Source organism: Strix uralensis, chromosome 17 (genome assembly GCF_047716275.1).
Source record: "Strix uralensis isolate ZFMK-TIS-50842 chromosome 17, bStrUra1, whole genome shotgun sequence".
Lineage (NCBI taxonomy): Eukaryota > Metazoa > Chordata > Aves > Strigiformes > Strigidae > Strix > Strix uralensis.
In genome coordinates, this window is record NC_133988.1 from 13813397 (window position 1) to 13830767 (window position 17371).

General features: G+C 52.8%; 1 protein-coding gene across 11 annotated transcripts in view; it reads left to right on the top strand.

The window, feature by feature from the left end:
* The window catches only part of NCOR2 (nuclear receptor corepressor 2), a 257096-nt gene that overhangs the window by 131837 nt on the left and 107888 nt on the right, over positions 1-17371 (top strand). For all 11 annotated transcript variants that reach the window (XM_074887780.1, XM_074887781.1, XM_074887783.1 and 8 more), the window contains exon 7: positions 12145-12201. In XM_074887780.1, the coding sequence (XP_074743881.1) occupies positions 12145-12201 (57 nt within the window). The remainder of the gene's footprint in view (positions 1-12144; positions 12202-17371) is intronic.

Here is a 17371-nt window from a genome sequence, read left to right on the forward strand (position 1 = left end):
TGGTAGATAATCAAGCATATTCATTTTCATTTAGGTGTTGGATAAAAAGGATGATTTTGCATAAAAGGAAAACTACCAGTCGCTAATTATTTTGAATTGTGAGGCCTGCGATTTCACTGGGAGCTGCAGAAATCCAGGTGCCTGACTCCTAAAAAGAAAAAAAAGAAAAAAAAAAATCGCATACCCTGCGCTCCCAGGCAGTGCAATTTTCCTGGTTTTCCTTTTTCCATCTGCGTCTTTCCCTGAGCAATAAGAAACCCAATGCTGGCATGGTCTGTTGTGCGAGTGGGTGAAGGCTGAGGTCGATGTGTTTGAAGCATTAGCAGGCGCCGGCTGGTGATAACTTTACAGACACTGGGCTTTGGGGGCAGGTGCTGAGTGTTCCTCAAAGCCATTCTCCCCGTGGCACCACCAAGTGCCCTCTCCAGGGGTCTTGGACTAGGTGGCTTGTGCCTCCTGTGCAAGGGGTTAGGTTCAAAAAAAGGAGATTTCAAACATTTTTATTCCTATTCCCTTGAGCCCCGTCCTCCTTGGACGCTCGTGTACCTGGACCACATTATGGGGGGAGAAGAGGGGTGATGGTGCTGAGGTGGGAAGGAACGATGATCTTAAGCCATTGCATCCTCAACAGCCTGCGTTGTGGCAGTCCCTGTTAGCTGGACCTGGGTCAGGGCTGAGTGTCCTGCCAGACCCTTGTCCTGCTTTGTCACCTCTTGTCTCTGCCCATGCCAGCAGCAGGGTCACCCTTTCCCTCCTGTCACTGAGTCCCCCATCACCTCCTCCACAGCAGACACGATCTGCTCTCAAAGCCTCTGCCACAGCTCAGCGTAGTCCCTCGGCGTTGCTGCCCTGTCCCGTGGGTAGTGGCAAAGAGTGCGAAGAGCAAGCGTGGAGTTCTGTGTTTCTTCGTGAAAGTGTGTGGCCAGAGTACCTGGGATGCTGTCGCGTGTGGTGCTCAGAGCTGGTGGCATCCATTTGTCAGCACACCCGACTTTATTCCAGGTTAGGCTGATCCTCAAAGCCAGGCTGCTACCAGGAGTGTTTTGCTATTAACCTTTGCGATAGGGTGCTCCTGTTCCAGGTGAGCACTCAGCAAGTGGAGGTCACGTCTGACACCAAATGTCTGCATAATTTCAAATCTGGCTCTATGTTTGTGTCTGTCTGATCCCTGCAATGGGTAAACGATGGTTCTTCTGCTGTTCTTGTAAAGCCACCTTGCAAGTAGCGTGTAAGCAAGCCTGTCTGTGGGTAGGAGACTCAAACAATCCTTCCCTTTTGCTTGGTAGAAACCATAGGCTGGAGGGAAGTTCCTCCTTTGAAGAAGACATGATCTATTCATGGGCAACGGAGAGTCGCCAGAGCTTTGCTGGCTGATTGTAATGGCCATCATATGGAGATGCCAAGCTGTGGGCTGCAAGGGGAAGGGTGTGCTGAGCCTTGCCAACAGCATCGCCTTTGTCATGGCTCCAGTGTTGAAGGTGGGATTCAGGATGCAATTGTCCTTCTGAAGGGTGTCCCCGGGCTCAGCTCAGCCTCTCACCTCCCTTGGACACATTCGGGATGCCTTTTGGTGATGACTACTCTTCCCCTTGGGGCCAGCAGGAGGAAAGATGGAAGAGGAAAGGATGTGGGAGCATCAGTTAGAATCGTGGGTGGAAGAGAGTGGCTGGTGGGCAGATGTTGGGTTGCTTTGGGTGGGTTTGGTGACAGCAGACACCCTGGGCGTACCCAGCCATCTGTGGGACATGGGGAGAGCCTCAGCCATGCTTGTGCTCATCTGCGGCTTTGCTGCAGCTTAACACTTAGTTGCAAGGTGAGTTGGTAGGAACAAAGGGCTGTGAGCCAGATGGAGACATATTGATCTAGAGTGGGGAAGGTCACTGAGCCAGATTTTAAGCCTTTCCACTTCTTCTGTGCTGCAGAAAAGCAGCGGAGTTGGGTGCCTCGAGGTCTGCTCGCAGGAAAAGCGGCTGTAACGGCTGAGCCAGGGCTTCAGCCTGCACACAAAGGGAGGAAGAGCCTGATTTACTTGCATTGCTCAGCTTGTGGCTTGCTTGAGGGGGGCAGCGTGCAGTAAGAAATGCAAATAAAAAGAGGATATTCAGGCACTGGGAAGAGGCAAGAGAGCAAAGCGCCCCAGAAGAGCTGGCAAAGCCCAAAATGATCTTTAAAGAGCAATACTGTGGAAGGGACAGAAAGCCAGCGGTTGTGCTGATCCCAGAGCAGGTGGGAGGTGGCACGCTTCGTGGAGGGGCTGTCGCCTGGCTCTGGCTTAATTTCTCATGAACCACAGATCTGTGCTTCACCGAGCAGGCGGGTGCCACCATGCCCGTTCCCACCGCTTCTGCCAGGCTGTGCCGGAGTAGCACACTGCGTGCAGTTATACCCCGAACAAAGGAGGCACCAAAAACGGTCCATGGGAGAGAGGAGGTTATGTGAGGACAGAGCAGCTAGAAACGCCGGAAAATCAAGTTAACCAGCCATTCTGTGACCTACTTTCCTTTTGGCGATAGCTGTGGCTTTGCAGGGGTGAATGGTTTCTAATTTTAGCTTATGGTTCATCAGGGAAGTCTATGTATTTTTCTCACCGCTGCGCTGGGTATGGGTGAGGGGTTGGGATGCAGGTTGGCACTGGCCTGTATCCGATTTTTTCAAAATTCAGGTTTGCTGATGCTAAATGCCCATCATGCTGCGTTTCCCTCTTGTGACCTACTTAATGCATACAATTTTGAAAAGTTCTTGGCGTTGGAGTGGATAATTGTTGAAAACGTGACCTGTAATCCCCTCTTGCTACACTCTGCTGGACAAGTAATTGAATTCCAGAAGAAAAAGTTGACTGTACAGATTCTGCTGGGGAAGAGTGGAGAGAAGCTGCTCTTGGCTGTGCTGAAATCCTGTACTGTGAGGCTGTGGTTGCATTTGGGAAGGCTTTAGGAGACTTGGATTATGGAGAGTTGATACTGAAGATCTAAGTGCCTCCTGCCCTAGGTATGTGCTGACTGGAGCCACCTTATCTTGCCTCCAAAGATGAGCCATGAAGTTGCACCCAAAAAAATACCTTTTGAGAAATGTTTGTAGTGTAAGACAGAAAAACACACATGCGTGTATCCAAGCCAAAATTTCAACTGTGAGTGCGAACTATCCCATTTCTGAAAGGATGTATGAGAATGGAAGTTAACATTTTTGGTACTCTCCATAGACTAAACTGAGAATAAACAGTGGGTAGCATTTCCAGAAGCATCTGAGTCCTATTTTCAAAAGTGCTTTTAGTCCTTGAAGAGACAGAATGATGTTTGAAAACAGTGGTGGGTGCCAAAATCACCGAGATCATTCAGGAAGTGCAATGGGGAGCTCAGAGGACTGTTTTGGCGGCAGGGGTGCGTTTGCCAGTCCCCATCACCCCCTCTCCGGGAGCCGGGTGCTGGCAGGGTGGTGCAGAGCTACCTGTGGAGACTGAGGTGATGCAGATGTTGGGGATCTCCTAAATGGAACCGTGTGAGCGACCATTAGTGCCTCCTGTTCGTGGGGAAGCTGATCCCTGCTGGGTTTGGCACCTTTAAGGTGGGAGCTGTGTGGCTGAGCCTCCTTGCAGGGTTTAATTTACCCCTCTGGGATGTGTTATTTATCGAGAGAATTTAGCTTTCTTCCACCTCAAATCCCCATAACCAGGACAGATGATCTGTGTGTATTTTTAGCTGTGGCTTTATTCCGCTGGGCCGTTCATGGGATTCCTTGCATCTGTCTTCCCTTGAAACTGATTGAGGGTACCTGGGCTTGAAGATGTTTTTGTGCTTTAAATGGAAATTTCCAGGTCCCTCACTAAGCAAGGGGAGGAGGGCGGCGTTGCCATTGCTCCAAACTGCTCTCCGTGCCTTTCCCGGGCCACTGGGCTGGCTGAGCATTCCTTGTCAGCGTGTCCTGGAGGAAGCTGCACTGCGGCAGTCCTGACCGTGCCAGCAGCCCACCTTGACTAGGCTGGGTGAATTCTCCTCCAAGTCCCCTGCGTGCCCAGAGTCCCCATCGGCTGCATGATGTGCTCGTGCCTTCTCTCCGACCGTTGTGACAACGTGGAGCCTGCATGTACCCACCTCCAGCTCTCTGCTCGCCAGATTCGGCTGGTTGAAGGCTCTCTGCAGACCTGCTGTGCATCGGAGCCAGGCAGGATTCCTGCTCAGAGACCAGCAGATAAAAACCAGCCGCCGTCCTTGTGTCAGACCTGTCCCTCCAAACAAGCACGTGCCAGCTTTCCTCTAAAACACTGAGCTCATTTATCAGAGAGGTCACGTCAGGACATGGTGTGACTTTGCCCTCCACCGCCGTGCCAGGGAGGGGACGCCGCATGCTGCGACCCACCGCAGTGTGGCGAGGGCTGGGACGAGTCCCCCGCATCGCCCCTGCACGCTGTGGGTGCTGATGGCTTGCGGCCACGCGAGCCCATCCCTGCTCTGCTGTCAGCCCTCTGAAAAACTGGGTTTGATGCAGTGCAGGCAGTGGAAGCAGGCAGCAGCATCTGTCTCGCTCTTGGGATTGAGTTGGTGGAAATCAATAAGATTAAATTTTAATTCGTTTTCTGTCTCGGTGCTTGTTCCTTCAAAAGGGCACAGCTATCTATCTATAAATTCAGCATTATGCTGTAAAATTGAAATTCAAAGGATTGTTTTGAACTTTTTCCACCCCCTGCTGCTGTTGTGTCTGTGCGGAACGTGTTCCCAGCTATCCGTTTACCCTCCTCAAATACCTTCATAAAGCATTAATGCCCCATCCATAAATAAGAAAATAAATAAATGAACACTTTTAGCATTGCAAAGCATCATCTAGCCGTTAACTACTCAAAGGCACCGAGTGTGACTCAGATCCCACGGGGATTTTATGTCTGTATAACTCTGATTTTCTATGAACTCCTGATTTACATTAGAAAGGGAAGAATCAGGCCTGCATCGTCAGCATGGAGCTGGTGCAGTAAATAAAACCTTATCAGTGAAACTGCTTTCGAGCATTAAATCTGCAGGGTCTTTTTCCAAATTCTAGTTTATGTAGTAGTTGGGGTGGGGGCATTTTGTATTTGGCTGCTGGAAGGGCTGTGTTCATTTTGCTTTTGTTTGTGATAACTTTTATTCTGGAGTTGCCTCATCTTGGCTCAGTGATGCACGATGGGCTTTCACGTAGTCCAGAGGAAAAGTGGAAAGGTCAGAGGTGAGATGCTATTACCGCTTCGGCATGATAGCAAGATTTCCAAAAAGACAAAATTGAAACATTTAGCCTGGAGTCATTGAGAATCCTTTCATTTTTTTCTTGGATTTTAAGGACATTTTGTTGTTGTTTTTGATGGTCACGATGTCTATTTTTAATGTCTGCTTCAGGATCTGGAGTTCCCAGTAGGTGTATTGACTTGCTTTGTCCACGACTAACCCAGATCAGATAATGCCGTGTCCTGCATTTTCAGGTCCTGGAAATAAGGATGAAAAGTGCAGAGAACTCAAGTCTGTCAGAGGGAGGAGCACAGACCCTGTGGCATGGCTCCAGCTCCTTGGGTTGAGTGATCAGATCTTTCCTGTAACTGCTCCAGTGCTGAGACTTTGATTTCTAAAAGCCTTCTGTGCAATGGTAACGTTTTCAGCAGTTTTGCAACGGCGAAATGTTCAACAATGGTTTGCAGTGGCAAAGCCTCATTAGCCCTTGCTTTAAAATTAATATGCCTTTGAACGGCACTGTGACCTCGCAGACAACAGAGCATGATGCCAGGTCTGTGTGCGAGTAGAAACCCAGCTGTGATGCAGGGTTCACCTCTTGGCTATGGGTGGAGTATGAGCGAGCCAGCCACAGAAACTGGCTGGCAATGACTAGCCAAAGCTGGAGACTGGAGAGCAACCGGAATGAGTTGGCTTGTCATGCTCCACACTGGTATTAACACATGGCTCCAACGTGACCAGTTTCCTCAGTTTTCTTACTATTTATGATTAGTCATTCGTAACCACTGCTACATGGATCTGCTGGCCCAAGCCTCGGGGATGGGGCTCCATTGCTGCTGGAGATGGCTCCAGCCAAGTGTGGGGCGGTGGGGAAAGGGGGAGCGTGCAGGGCACCCGCGTCCCATGGGCACTGCTGGAGAGCATCAGCCACTGCAGCGGGTCAGAGGAGCCTGGCACATAGCGCCAAGGCTGACGGACCTCCCCTGATGCCTGGGGACGTTTGGGCTCAAGGACAGCCTGGGGGAGAACACACATCCTTGGCTCCCACGGTTGGGTTGGGAGCAGCGGTGGTGGCCATCCCTGCCAGCTGCGGCAGCTGGGGAGGGAAGAGCATTGCCTTCCCTTCCCATGGCACCAGGGCTCATCCCACCTGCTTTGTGGGGAAAGCAGCGAATTACTGGGGTGGTTTGGCTTTTGGAGAGAGGGTGTTGAGGTTTAAAGGGGAAAAAAATTAGTATTCATGGTCATAGGATTGAAAACCTTTCCTCAGGTTGTGGTTTGGTCCTGGCAGATCCTGGCACAGAGGTAGGGCTTTTAGACACCCCCAGACAGTTTGCTTTTCTGCTTCATGTAGAAAGGTGTCTCGCCTGAGGGTTTCCATGATTTCTGCTGACTTCAGCCACACTTCTTCCAAATTTTGCTTTAAAAAACGTCCAACTCCAGCCTGCCTCTTTGCTGTGCCACTCCTGCAGCTCCGCCTGCCCCCGGGATGTCGTGGTGCTGGGACAGGAATTTTTCCCAGTGCCGCCCTGTGCGCAGCTCTCCTGCCTCTCGAAGGGCTTCGCTTATCTCCATGCAGGACATGCCTGGTCCCAAATAGAAACCCTTCCATTCCCCAGTGCTGCTGCCTACGGGCTGCTATAAATAACCCCGGGAGCACGGTTCAGCTGCAGCAGCTTTGTGCTGCATGGAGCCATGGCTGGAGTCAGTCCAAGAAAATGCCGCCTCCTAATTTCAGATCCGCTTTCTCAAAATAACTCTTGTGTTTCCTTCTCTTCCATTTTTAAACTTTGCTTTAAGAAGAGCCCACACGAAATCCCAGACTCTCCCTCCTCTGGTTTCGGATGCTCCGCTGCCTCGTGGGGTCGGCTCGTCATCCCCGCGGGAGCTCACATGGCCGGGAAGTTGCTCTCCTGCCCGCTTCCCCCTCCCACGCCTATTTTAAATTTCTTCAAAGGAAAAACAAGGGGCTGAAGTTTGCTTTGGAAGCCAAATGCTCTAAGCGAGAATGGAGATTTTCATAGTCTGCAGGGAGGTTTTTGTTGTTGTCGAAGATATCTTTAGCTCCAGGCCTGTTGGAGGAATGTGAGATTGGGTAAGAACGTGACCTCCCCAGCCATGGGCTGCCTGACTCTGGGGAAGGAGGTTTTTTGGGGGCAGATGCTGCTGCTGGCCACGTCTGTGGGTCCCCTTTTGTATCCATGGGCCCCGCGGTGACACAGTTCAGTGTTTGCGGTTCAGCCGCACTTCTTGAGACACCTTGATCCCTGCAAAAATGCACTTGGAGGGCCAGTATGTGAGGGACTTCCTCTCGCCATCGGAGTTGTGCCTAAACGTGCTCCAGAGGCGGTGCCTCTGCCCTTGGAAGTGCCCACGGTTCGCTCATGCCTGTGCTGGTGTGAAACCCAGAGCCGCTCTACCAGAGCAAAGCGACTCTGATGGTAGATGGGAGCAAAATTCAGCCGTGGGGCTTCAGTCCCTCCGCAAACACCGCTGCTCCCAGCGTTGTAGCAGTATTTCGGGACCCTCTGCTGAATCGGGAAAAGGGGTCATTAGCTGCTTGCTGTGGAGCTGCAGAGGGACTGTAAAACCAGTGGGGATCTTCATGCATCTCACCAGAAGTAATGGCTAGATTTGCTTCCTGATACATTTATTTCTGTTAAATAACAGGGATTGCAGGGGCAGGCCGGGTTGTTCAGCAGATGTAGGATGAGCCCTCTGGTTTCCTTCTGCAGGGTCAATCACTAAATAGACTCCTCTAACAAAATCAATACTGGAACTGAGGCCTAGGTGGCTGTGCCTTTGGAAAGGAAAAGGATTTAACAGGACCGCTGGTGGTATTGAGTAAAGGTCCTGTGGCTGCAGGGGGAGCTGGGGGCTGCCCTTGCACCTGAACAGTTTGAGTTTTGCCTAAATTTTCCAGCCAGGCTTCTGACTACCTGGGTCCTCAGGCAAGAGTGTGTCTCCCTGTGTCTGGCTGTCCTTTAGGATGAGACCCATCATGGTGGGAACCTTCTACTGGGTGTAATATGTCCTTCCCAATTCTGCCACCAGCTCTCACCTCGGTGTGTGTGGCCTTTCAGACAGCTCATTATGGTTCTGCTATGATCTGATAAATGCAGCAAGGAGGATCAGCAATTACAGTGGGTGTCAAGTGTTAATTGGGCAGCTTTCAAGATAGAGGCATTTCTTTGTGTACGTACAAAGATATGACGTGCTCGGAATAGCTTCTCCTCGTGATCTTTCGTTCTGGAGACGTGTATATTACAGTCGGTTAATGCAAGACAAATTATGTCATTCTTCTTGATTCGCCACATGTTCTGCCTATGGTGATTTGCCTCTGGGTTGTCTCATTAAGTTGTCTAAACATGGCAAATGCAGCAGCTGAACATACTCAGCTTTTTCTCAAAGTTAATCGCATTGTACACACGGGCCTGCAGTATCATCGGTTCCTAGCAGTGCCATCCGCTGCTGCCAGGGCATCTTTCATCAGCACTGGTGCCCAGGAGAATGGGCCTTTGGTGGGACTGGCTGCCTCGAGCTGGGGCTGCAATCTTCCACCTACAATTACGCTGCCTGCAATTAATTGATTTGCTGATTTTTGCCCCAGGTATGCATCACAAAAAGTTTGGGTAAGCTGATGCTTCTTGCTTGCTGGCAAGCAGTGGCAGGCAAGAGGAGGGTTGGCCAAATCACCCTCTTGGCAGCAGATCCAGAGTATTTTGTAGCAGTTTTAATGACAACCCCCCTCCCCGCCTCCACCGGAAAAATCTTACCCTCTGGTTTTAACTGTTTAAGACTGAATGCCATGGTGCTGATGTTCTCCAGGGTCAGCAGGTTTTATAGCTCATGGAGACCAAAATATTAATCTTTGGCTGGGAGTTCTCAATTGTGTGATGAATATTTCCAAGGGTCAAGTCCCTTGGAAAAAGGGGCAGACTTGGCTTGTTCCTGTTAATGGAGCCAGGTGCACTGTGGGGGAAACGGCTGATGCTCTGGGGGGGAGCCGGGCCGGACTGTGCAGCTCTTGGGTTTCTCACCCGGGCTGCGTTTGCTGGGGTTTGATTTCCCCATTATCAGCTGGAGCATCCTTGAGGACAGCAGAGCTGGGTGTGGCATTAGCTGAGGCTCCCTGTCTTTGTGTACCTGGTGGGAAATCCCCTTTTCAGGGAAGGGATCTCGCGTGGAAGAGGCACGTACTCTGCAGCAGGTGTGGTATTTTATGGCCAGGGTAGATATGTGTCTGTTATTGTTCAGGCCAGATGTTACACCCTGTTGATCTAAAGCTTTGTGTGAGTGCTGTGGCTTGCAGGTAGGGCCTGGTGCTGGGGATCACTCTGCTTCTCCCGTAGGTCAGGTGGGGACGGTCCCTTCTTTCCCTTAGGTATCAAGTAACCATGGAGGACACTTAAGTGGTACCTTGATGTAAAGCTGGTTGTTCATGGAGGTTTGCTGGCCGTGTGGTCCCCTTCAGCTGTCACCTCCTGAGCTGGTAGCGGGACAGTTTGCTGGATACTGATGGGAACATGAGGACTTGCAGTGATAATCCCTGTCCTTGCTGGGGAGCGCATGGCAGCCTCACATCTGCAGCAGTCTGGTGTGGGAGAAGAGTTCGGAGCAGTTTATTGCAGTGTGGAAAATGCGATTGCTGCATGTAAACACACGGCTGCTCTCCCTGGAGCCTGAGCTCCAGCCGAGGGCAGGCGCTTCCTTCTGTTACAGCTCTTTCCCAGCATCTTCCAGACTTCATTCTGGGATGCGCTTGTTCTCCAAAGACCCATCTCCATCACCAGCTTGGCCATGCTTTCCCTGTGGCCCCTGCAAGTGTCTCGCAGACAGTCCAGCACCGGCCAGAAGTGTGGCTGCTCCGAGCGGCATGCCGGCAATGCGGGAGCAAGCCGCTGGGTGGCTGCCCGTCTGCACATCCCCCAGGGCTGCGGGGAGAGCCAGGCTTGGGGGGCAGCTCCTGGCCCGTGGTCCTCCTGCGATGGAGCAGGGCCTTGGGAGAGGCCGGAGGGGCAGAGCAGATTGCTGGGACAGGCTCCAGCTGCGTGTCGGGCTCTGCCACAGCATCTCTAGCTGCTCTGCTTCTCTGTGTGTGCACGTGTCCTTGCCTGTGAGGTACCCAAGGTCTGTGAACCCCAAGGTCTGCTGCGCAGGAGCGCTGCAGATGAGCAGGCAGGGATGCATTAATAGTGATGCTGCTGTGTGCGTCGTGCATATGGGGCGGGGGGACAACACAGTGCCAGAGCAGGCACGCTTCGTAGTTACATCTCCCGTAGCATCCTTGAAGTCGCTTCTAAATTGAAAAAAAAAACAAAACAACTTTGTGTCCTTCTGAGCATGCAGTAAATAGAGGAGCTGGACACGTGTCCTGGTCGCCCTGTTGCGGTGAGGCATCTGGCGCGGGTGTTGCAGCCGGGCTGGGGCTATTTCGCCGGGGCGCTGGGCTTGGCTGCGGGCAGGGTGACACACGCAGCTGCTCCTGGGGCCAGCTCTGCAAAAGCACACGCTGGCAGATCAGACTGTGTGTGGGTGTGCAAAGCCCCGGCGAGGAACTTGCACACCTACCAGCTGCATCAGCACTTCTGAGGACCGGCCGGCGGTGAGGGGGGAATAGGTGAAACTTTCGGAAACCCACCAAGGGGGGCAGATGAGGGGGCAGGCTGGCAGGGCGATGTGCCAGCCTTTGGTGAGACATCCCCTGTGCTGAGACCCTGGGAAACTCATCCTGCTGTGAGCCGGTGTGGAGAGGTGCCTGCTGCTAGAGAGCAGCGTGAGCCAGGCCCCTGGGCTGAAATCCCTTCCTTGCCCCGGTGGGGTGGGGGGGGGGTCTTCACCCGGGGTTTGCCAAAGCCCCTCTGGCTCTGCCGGGGAGCCCAGAGCCCTCCCCAGCTCCCCAACCCTGGGGCTGAGCTCCCACCCTGCAGCTCCAGCGGGGCTCTAGTGCTTATTGGGTTAAAATGTTGAATGTGCTTCAAAAAAGGGCTTTCCCCTCCTCCCTGTTGTGTTCCCCGCCCCCCCCCCCCCCCCCCCCCCTTTAAATTCTGGGAAAGCTCAACTCTGCCCACTGCTCCTTCACCCCTATTTTAGGCAGCTGTGGATTTCCTCTCCCACCCCCAATAGCTAAAACTACCTATTTTATTGAACAAATGCCTCTGAAAATCTGTCTCCTTGCCCCCCTTGCTGCCAGGTATTTGGTTTTATCATCTCAGCCCTGTGGCTCGTCGGCAGCGTGCAGCGATCTGGATTTATTGGACTGTCAGTAACCCCCACAGAAAAGCCTGGCTTTGCAAGGAAGTGCTGTTTACTGAAAATGTCATCTTTTATTTAGACTTCTGCTGCAGCCAACCCGTGTCTTTTTTTCAGGCCTGTTTAATTAGTAACCACTGCACAGCCCCTGACACGTGTTCCTGGGTGGTTTTTTTTCTCTAATAAGCACTAGGTAGCTTGGCTGGGGGCGGGAGGGGGCAGAGAAGGGCTCCGCTGCGGCAGGGAGGGGAGGGAAGCGAGAGCAAGATGAGGAGCCAAGGGCAGCTCAAATGTAACGATCACATGCTCGTGAAGCGATGAATCCTAGAAAGGGCATCTCTGTGTGCGTGCCGGCTCACCCGCACTCCTCCTCGCACGGGGCCCGTGCAGAGGTAGCGGGTGCGATCCCCTCGCCTGGCACCCTCGGGGCTCGGGGATTCGGGTCACTTCCCGGGCAGAGCTCAGATGCATTAAAGTCGTGATAACTCGAGTGCTGGAGCCCTTTGCCCGTGGGGCTTTCCTGCAGGTCCAGAGGCTGAGCTGAACCTTTCCACCCACTTTCAGGCAGGGGTGGGATTTGTGGTGGCTCTGCAGAGGTTTGGGAAGGGGTTTTAGCACAGGGGGAGAGTGGGAGCAGCGGTCTGCAACTGTGATCGATGGCAAAAGTAACTTTTCTTCTTCCTCTCCCCTTTCCTCCCTGCAGAAGAAGGCAGAGGCTGCCCACCGGATCCTGGAAGGACTGGGTCCCCAGGTGGAGCTGGTGAGTGTTACCTCTCGCTTCGGGGAGCGGGGCCAGGTTTGGAGAGGTCCCTGGGTGGCAAGCGCGGCACCCTGCGGGTATGTCTAAGCTGTCAGAAGGAAGCGTGCTGCTGGCCGGGACCTCTCACTGGCAAGACACCAAGGCAGGAAACGAAGTGGCTGAAATGAGTACTGAAACACAGGCAGACACACACACACAGCCCTCTTCAGAGAGCCTTAACCCTTAGGCTCCCTCCTCGCACGCTGCAGCGGAGCTGGGGGGTGGATGGGGCTCTGGCACAGTCTGCCTCCGCGTGGGATGCTCATGGCTTCATCTGCGGATGGCGGCCACAGCACCGGGGCTGTGGGGCTGCTGCCTGCGAGGGATGGGTGCTGGCACGGCGCTCTGACCCACCCTGCTGCAAATGGAGGAGGGTGCTGGAGGGTGCTCTGTAAACACAGCCTGCTCCCAGCTGCAACACCCTGCAAGTATCAGGACTCACACATGTCCTATTTCTGTCTCACTTATGCACAGGGAAGCTGAGAAAAACAACTTAGAATAACTTGTCAGTTTGGGGCTGCCCCCTCATCCAGCAAAATCCAGCTGTAAGTCAAGCGACTGAGTGCTGGAGGGGTGGCTGAAAACAACCCCTGAGGGGCTGGGTCCTGGAGAAGGGTGCTGGGAAAGGGTGTGTCTGCAGTGATGCTGCTGGAAGGGTCAGAGGGGGACAGACGTGGTCTGACAGAGCATTTCTTGCTTTGCATGGGCCGTGGGGTGCAATGGAGGGAGCAGTTCCTGTGAGGTGGGAGCGGGCAGCTCACAGTTCTCGGCAGCTGTAATTTGGACTTGCCTTGTGGAGGTGGTACTAATCACTGTCTTCCCCGGGTGCGTAAGGGAGAGGTCACAAGGGAATTAGTGTTCACTGCTACGTGTCGAAGCCCACTTCCTTGTTTGGGGAGGTAGGGCTCATTATTTTTGCTTTGAGTCACCAGGGTCAAACCCTTTGCTCTCTTTCTGCTCTGAAGTTTGACAGTGCTGGGGTTGGTGCTTCCTTATCCGAAAGATGCTGCATTTCCTTTCCTTCCTTCCCCCGCTTTTCTCTTTTCTCCTTTTTTTCCTTTTCTTAGTTTGTTGATGCTTTGCCCTTGGGTGCTGACACTGCACAGGGAAGCTGGAGCAGAGCCCAGTGCAAACCATTCCTCTGTTGCCCTGCTTTACTCCTCAGAGGACAGGGGAAACCTCTGCTGAGAAAACCCTGCAAAACCCCAGTTGGGCTCTGCGTGCATCTTGCAGACTGTCTCTGTCTGCCCAGAGACGCTTCCTATGGCCCAGCCCCCACGCTGTGTCGGGCAAAACAGCACCCGGGGCCTGCCAACGGCCTCTTGAGAGATGAGATGAATAGTCAGATCTTCTTCTGAGTTGGAAAGGAAGCAGCTCCAGGAAGGAGAGCGTCTGCACGCTCTGCCCGACGTGCACGCCTGCTCCACTGTGGTGCACGTGACGTGCACCAGCCCTGGAGCTGCCACAGCCCAGAGGTCTCTTGCAGGGCGGTTGCTAATCCTGTACCAAACCTCTGCAAGGAGCAGCGGTGGCTGTCACCCAAAGGCAAGGTCTTAGATCGCTATCGGCTCTGCTCGGGCTGCTGACGTCTCGGTTTTGGTTGTTCAGAGAGCTCTGGTTATTGTATTTGCAGCAGCGATGGTGACGGATGTGCATCGGCTCATAGCGGGGCAGCTTGCCAGGGGCTGATGGTGTGAGGCAAGAAGTCACGGTGGAAATTGGTTAGTCATGGCAGAGAGAGGTTGGAGGTTACCGCAGTGTTGGCGAACAGTGGCCGTGAGCAGGGTGAGGTGGTACGAGGTCTTGGGTGCTGCTGGCAGGATGGAGCCAGAGGCTGCGTCCTCGGTTGTGCTGGTGTTGGTGGGCAGAGAGGCCATGGTGGGGCTCTTGTCTCCCGTCCTGCTGGCAGCTCTGAGGGGTTTGTGTTTGAGTGAAGAAAGGAATTTTATCGTCTGAGCACAGGCATGGGCTGCCTGTAGCGTGAGCTGGAAGGAGGGGTTTTGAGAGTTATCCAGTATAGCATAAATAAGGATTTACCCAGAAGTTTTGGGTCTGTGTCATGGGTTTCCCATCAAGTTGGAAACTGCTGGGAGATGGCCCAGCTCTGGAAGGAAACTCTAATTCCTGACTTCAGTCATTTAAACAGCTCCTTCTGGGCTTTCAGGGTTACAAGTTCTTCACTGAAACTGGTATCCTTGGGTTGTACATCTCAAGGAAGCAGCAAGTGTTTGTTGCTGGTTCCTGGCTTCTCACGGCTTTGACCTTACGAGGTCCGGGCCTGCCCTTTTTATCTTAGAGATGTCATTGATGTCTCATCCTCTTCAGAGGATCCTCATTTTTGTGTTCCTGGGGTTTTAAACATGTGGAACTGTCTCTGGATCTCTTTGCCCATGACTCCTTGCTGCTGCCTCTCCAGCCTGTCTGCTGGGGTTCTGGGTGGCCTTGCCCCTCTTCCCTGGCCCTCCCATCAGCCCCAGCCAATGCGGAACACACCAGTGTGTCGTGTGATCACGGCTGCTGCCCTCCGCTTGGCTGGGACTCATCTCCCTGTCCCCGTGGTAGAAATCACCCCCTGCCCAGGGATCCCTGGGAAACAGGGATCCACTTCAGGTCTCGGGAAGTTGGCGCTCCCCTCTAGGTTAGGTGGAGGTTGTGACTCAGTAGATCAAGACTCTGCTCATTTTATCCCCGCAGCGTAGTGGTACCATTTTAAAAATGACCCCATGTTTTCCCCAGGGAGAAATGTCATCGAGATGTGTAGTCTGAACGCTGCAGTGGCCAGAAAGCAATTGAGACCTTTCATTCTGTTTTATTTTTAAAGAGCTTTCAGTAAATCCAAGGTTTTTCCAGTAACAGCTTTGCATTGCTATTATGTTTTTCTTAAATGTCATCCCTCAGAGAAATACATTACATGTCCCTTACCCTGGAGAAACACTGTGAATGTTTTGAACATGTCACCTTACCCATCTGACCTGTCAGCTTTACTTGTGCTTATTCATTGAGAAAGCTGTGATTCTGTGCAGGTTGTGGAGGGCTCTGAGGGAAGATGCTGTTTCTCAGTTGAGAATAGCTTCTTTAACTATTTAGTCTGTGAGGATATGTTCTCTGGGGGGTAGGTAGGACTTGTCTCCTGGGTTTGCTCCACTGCATGGACTGAGCTACAGCACGGAGGCTGTCATGCAGACAGAAATCTGTTTGAGATGCTGGTGTCATGTGGATCTTGGTTTTGGGTCCCAGAGCTTCTTATTTCTGAATGTTTGGGCATTTCTTTTAAACTGATGCGTTCCAGTGCTTGTCTGTTAACACTTCGGTTTGCTAACTAAGAATTTAAGTGGCTGTTTGTATCATAGATAAGTAATAGTGGAAAAGAATTAGCAGCCTTTGGTGAGCTGAGTGACATCAGGGCATCCATGATGTCCACATGCACATCATCATCTTCTAACCCAGGTGCAAACCAAAATGTTTACCCACTGCCTTCTCCCAGAAGGAAGGTCTCTGTGGCTGGCCACATGCCAGCTTATTTGCTTTGATTTTTATGAGCACAGAGGGAAGACAGGCACTTTTATTTATCAGTATTTCCAGTTCTGCAGTCACTGGTCAAGGCTGCCCGGCGGTTCCTCCAGTCAAGCCTTTCCAGGGTGACTGTGGACATGATGCTCCAGGCTTGATTTCTTCTCTCCGTGGTGCAGACCTGCCTCTCTCAAGCTACGTGATGAGACGGATGTCTGTGTTCCTCTGAGCTTTCCAAGCGTGAAGTGCACAGCCAGCTCTGAGCCTGGAGTCGGACCAGCAGATCTGAGAAGAATCATGATAGAAATACCCCTGGGGAAGAGACACCACTGAGAACATGTCTCCTTCTGGGGGACCTGCTTGTCCCTCTTGTCTGCCCTGGCACTGCCAGCACGGGGTGGCCGGGTGTCTCCTTGCGGGTGTCTCCTGGCAGACTCACAGCCTGCCGTCCCCTCGCAGGGTAACAGATGCCTGAACGCTGCCAGCAGCCTCGCAGCCCTCCCGGGACGTGGCAGTTCATCTCACCACGTCTGTCTGCCTGGGCTCCTCTGCGTGCCTCTTCCACGTGGGGATTGCATGTGCTTTCCCAGCGATGAGGGACGTGTCCAAAGGCAGCCAGAAAAAGAAGCTGATGACCTGCTGGTGCCAAGATGCAGTGGTGATGGGCTACAGAGAGTAGGGAGAGCTGCACCCAGTCTCCTGTCTGTGCAGATGGATGTGGCTGTCCCGGTGTGTGGCAGGGGAGAGGTGAGGCGGAGTCTGTTTTTTACAGGCTGGCTGTGTGGAAAAAGAAAAGTTCTGTACCAAGTACCTGTGATAGCGGTGAGGAGATACCATGGAGGAGGTGAGAATAACACCTTCTTCAAACTGGAGGAGAAGGGGACCCACCTGTGTTTTCAGGTCCTGTCCTCTCCAGTGCTGCTCACCTGGTTGAGCAGATGTTCAGCAGATGTTTTGTTCTTTTCCCATGTTTAATCTGAGATGAAATTAAGTGGTCCCAGAGTGTAGCCTCAGCCGTGTGACCGCAGTAGGAAGATGAGCTGGTTTGTACATAGCCACGGCCAGGATGCTGCCTCCAACCAGCACCCAGAGATCACGTGTCCCTCTGCCTGTGTTTGGTCACAGATTTTAGATCACTCACAGCTGATTTGGTGAAAGTTTGTGGATAAATTGCTTGAAAACTTGGGTGATGTTTCTGTGGTTGGACAGGAGCTGTACTCATGAGGCGCCCAGTTGTTGATGATGGTTGGGCCATGGCAAGCTTTTGATTAGCCCAGTCGTGGACGTGTTTACACCAACTTAGCCGATGACTAGAAGAGTGTTGAAGGGCTTAATCCTGAGCGCCGTGTCTGCCTGCTTACACGGACACAAGTGGTGGCAGCTCTTGGAGCACCACCTGAGCTCTTAATCACAAGGGGTGGGGTTGAGCGTGGTCTCTGTGGCACCTCTCCCTCCTAGAGGTGGGATCCTCTATTGTGGCAGGTTCCCCGAGGGTACATCACGCTGAAGCGGGGAAGGGAGAGGTAGCGAGGGCAGTGTGTGGCTGAAGGGGGCCAGGGATGGATCCAGCTCTCCTGACCCCCCGGGGAGGGCCCCGGCACGTCCCCGCTGAGGGTGCAGG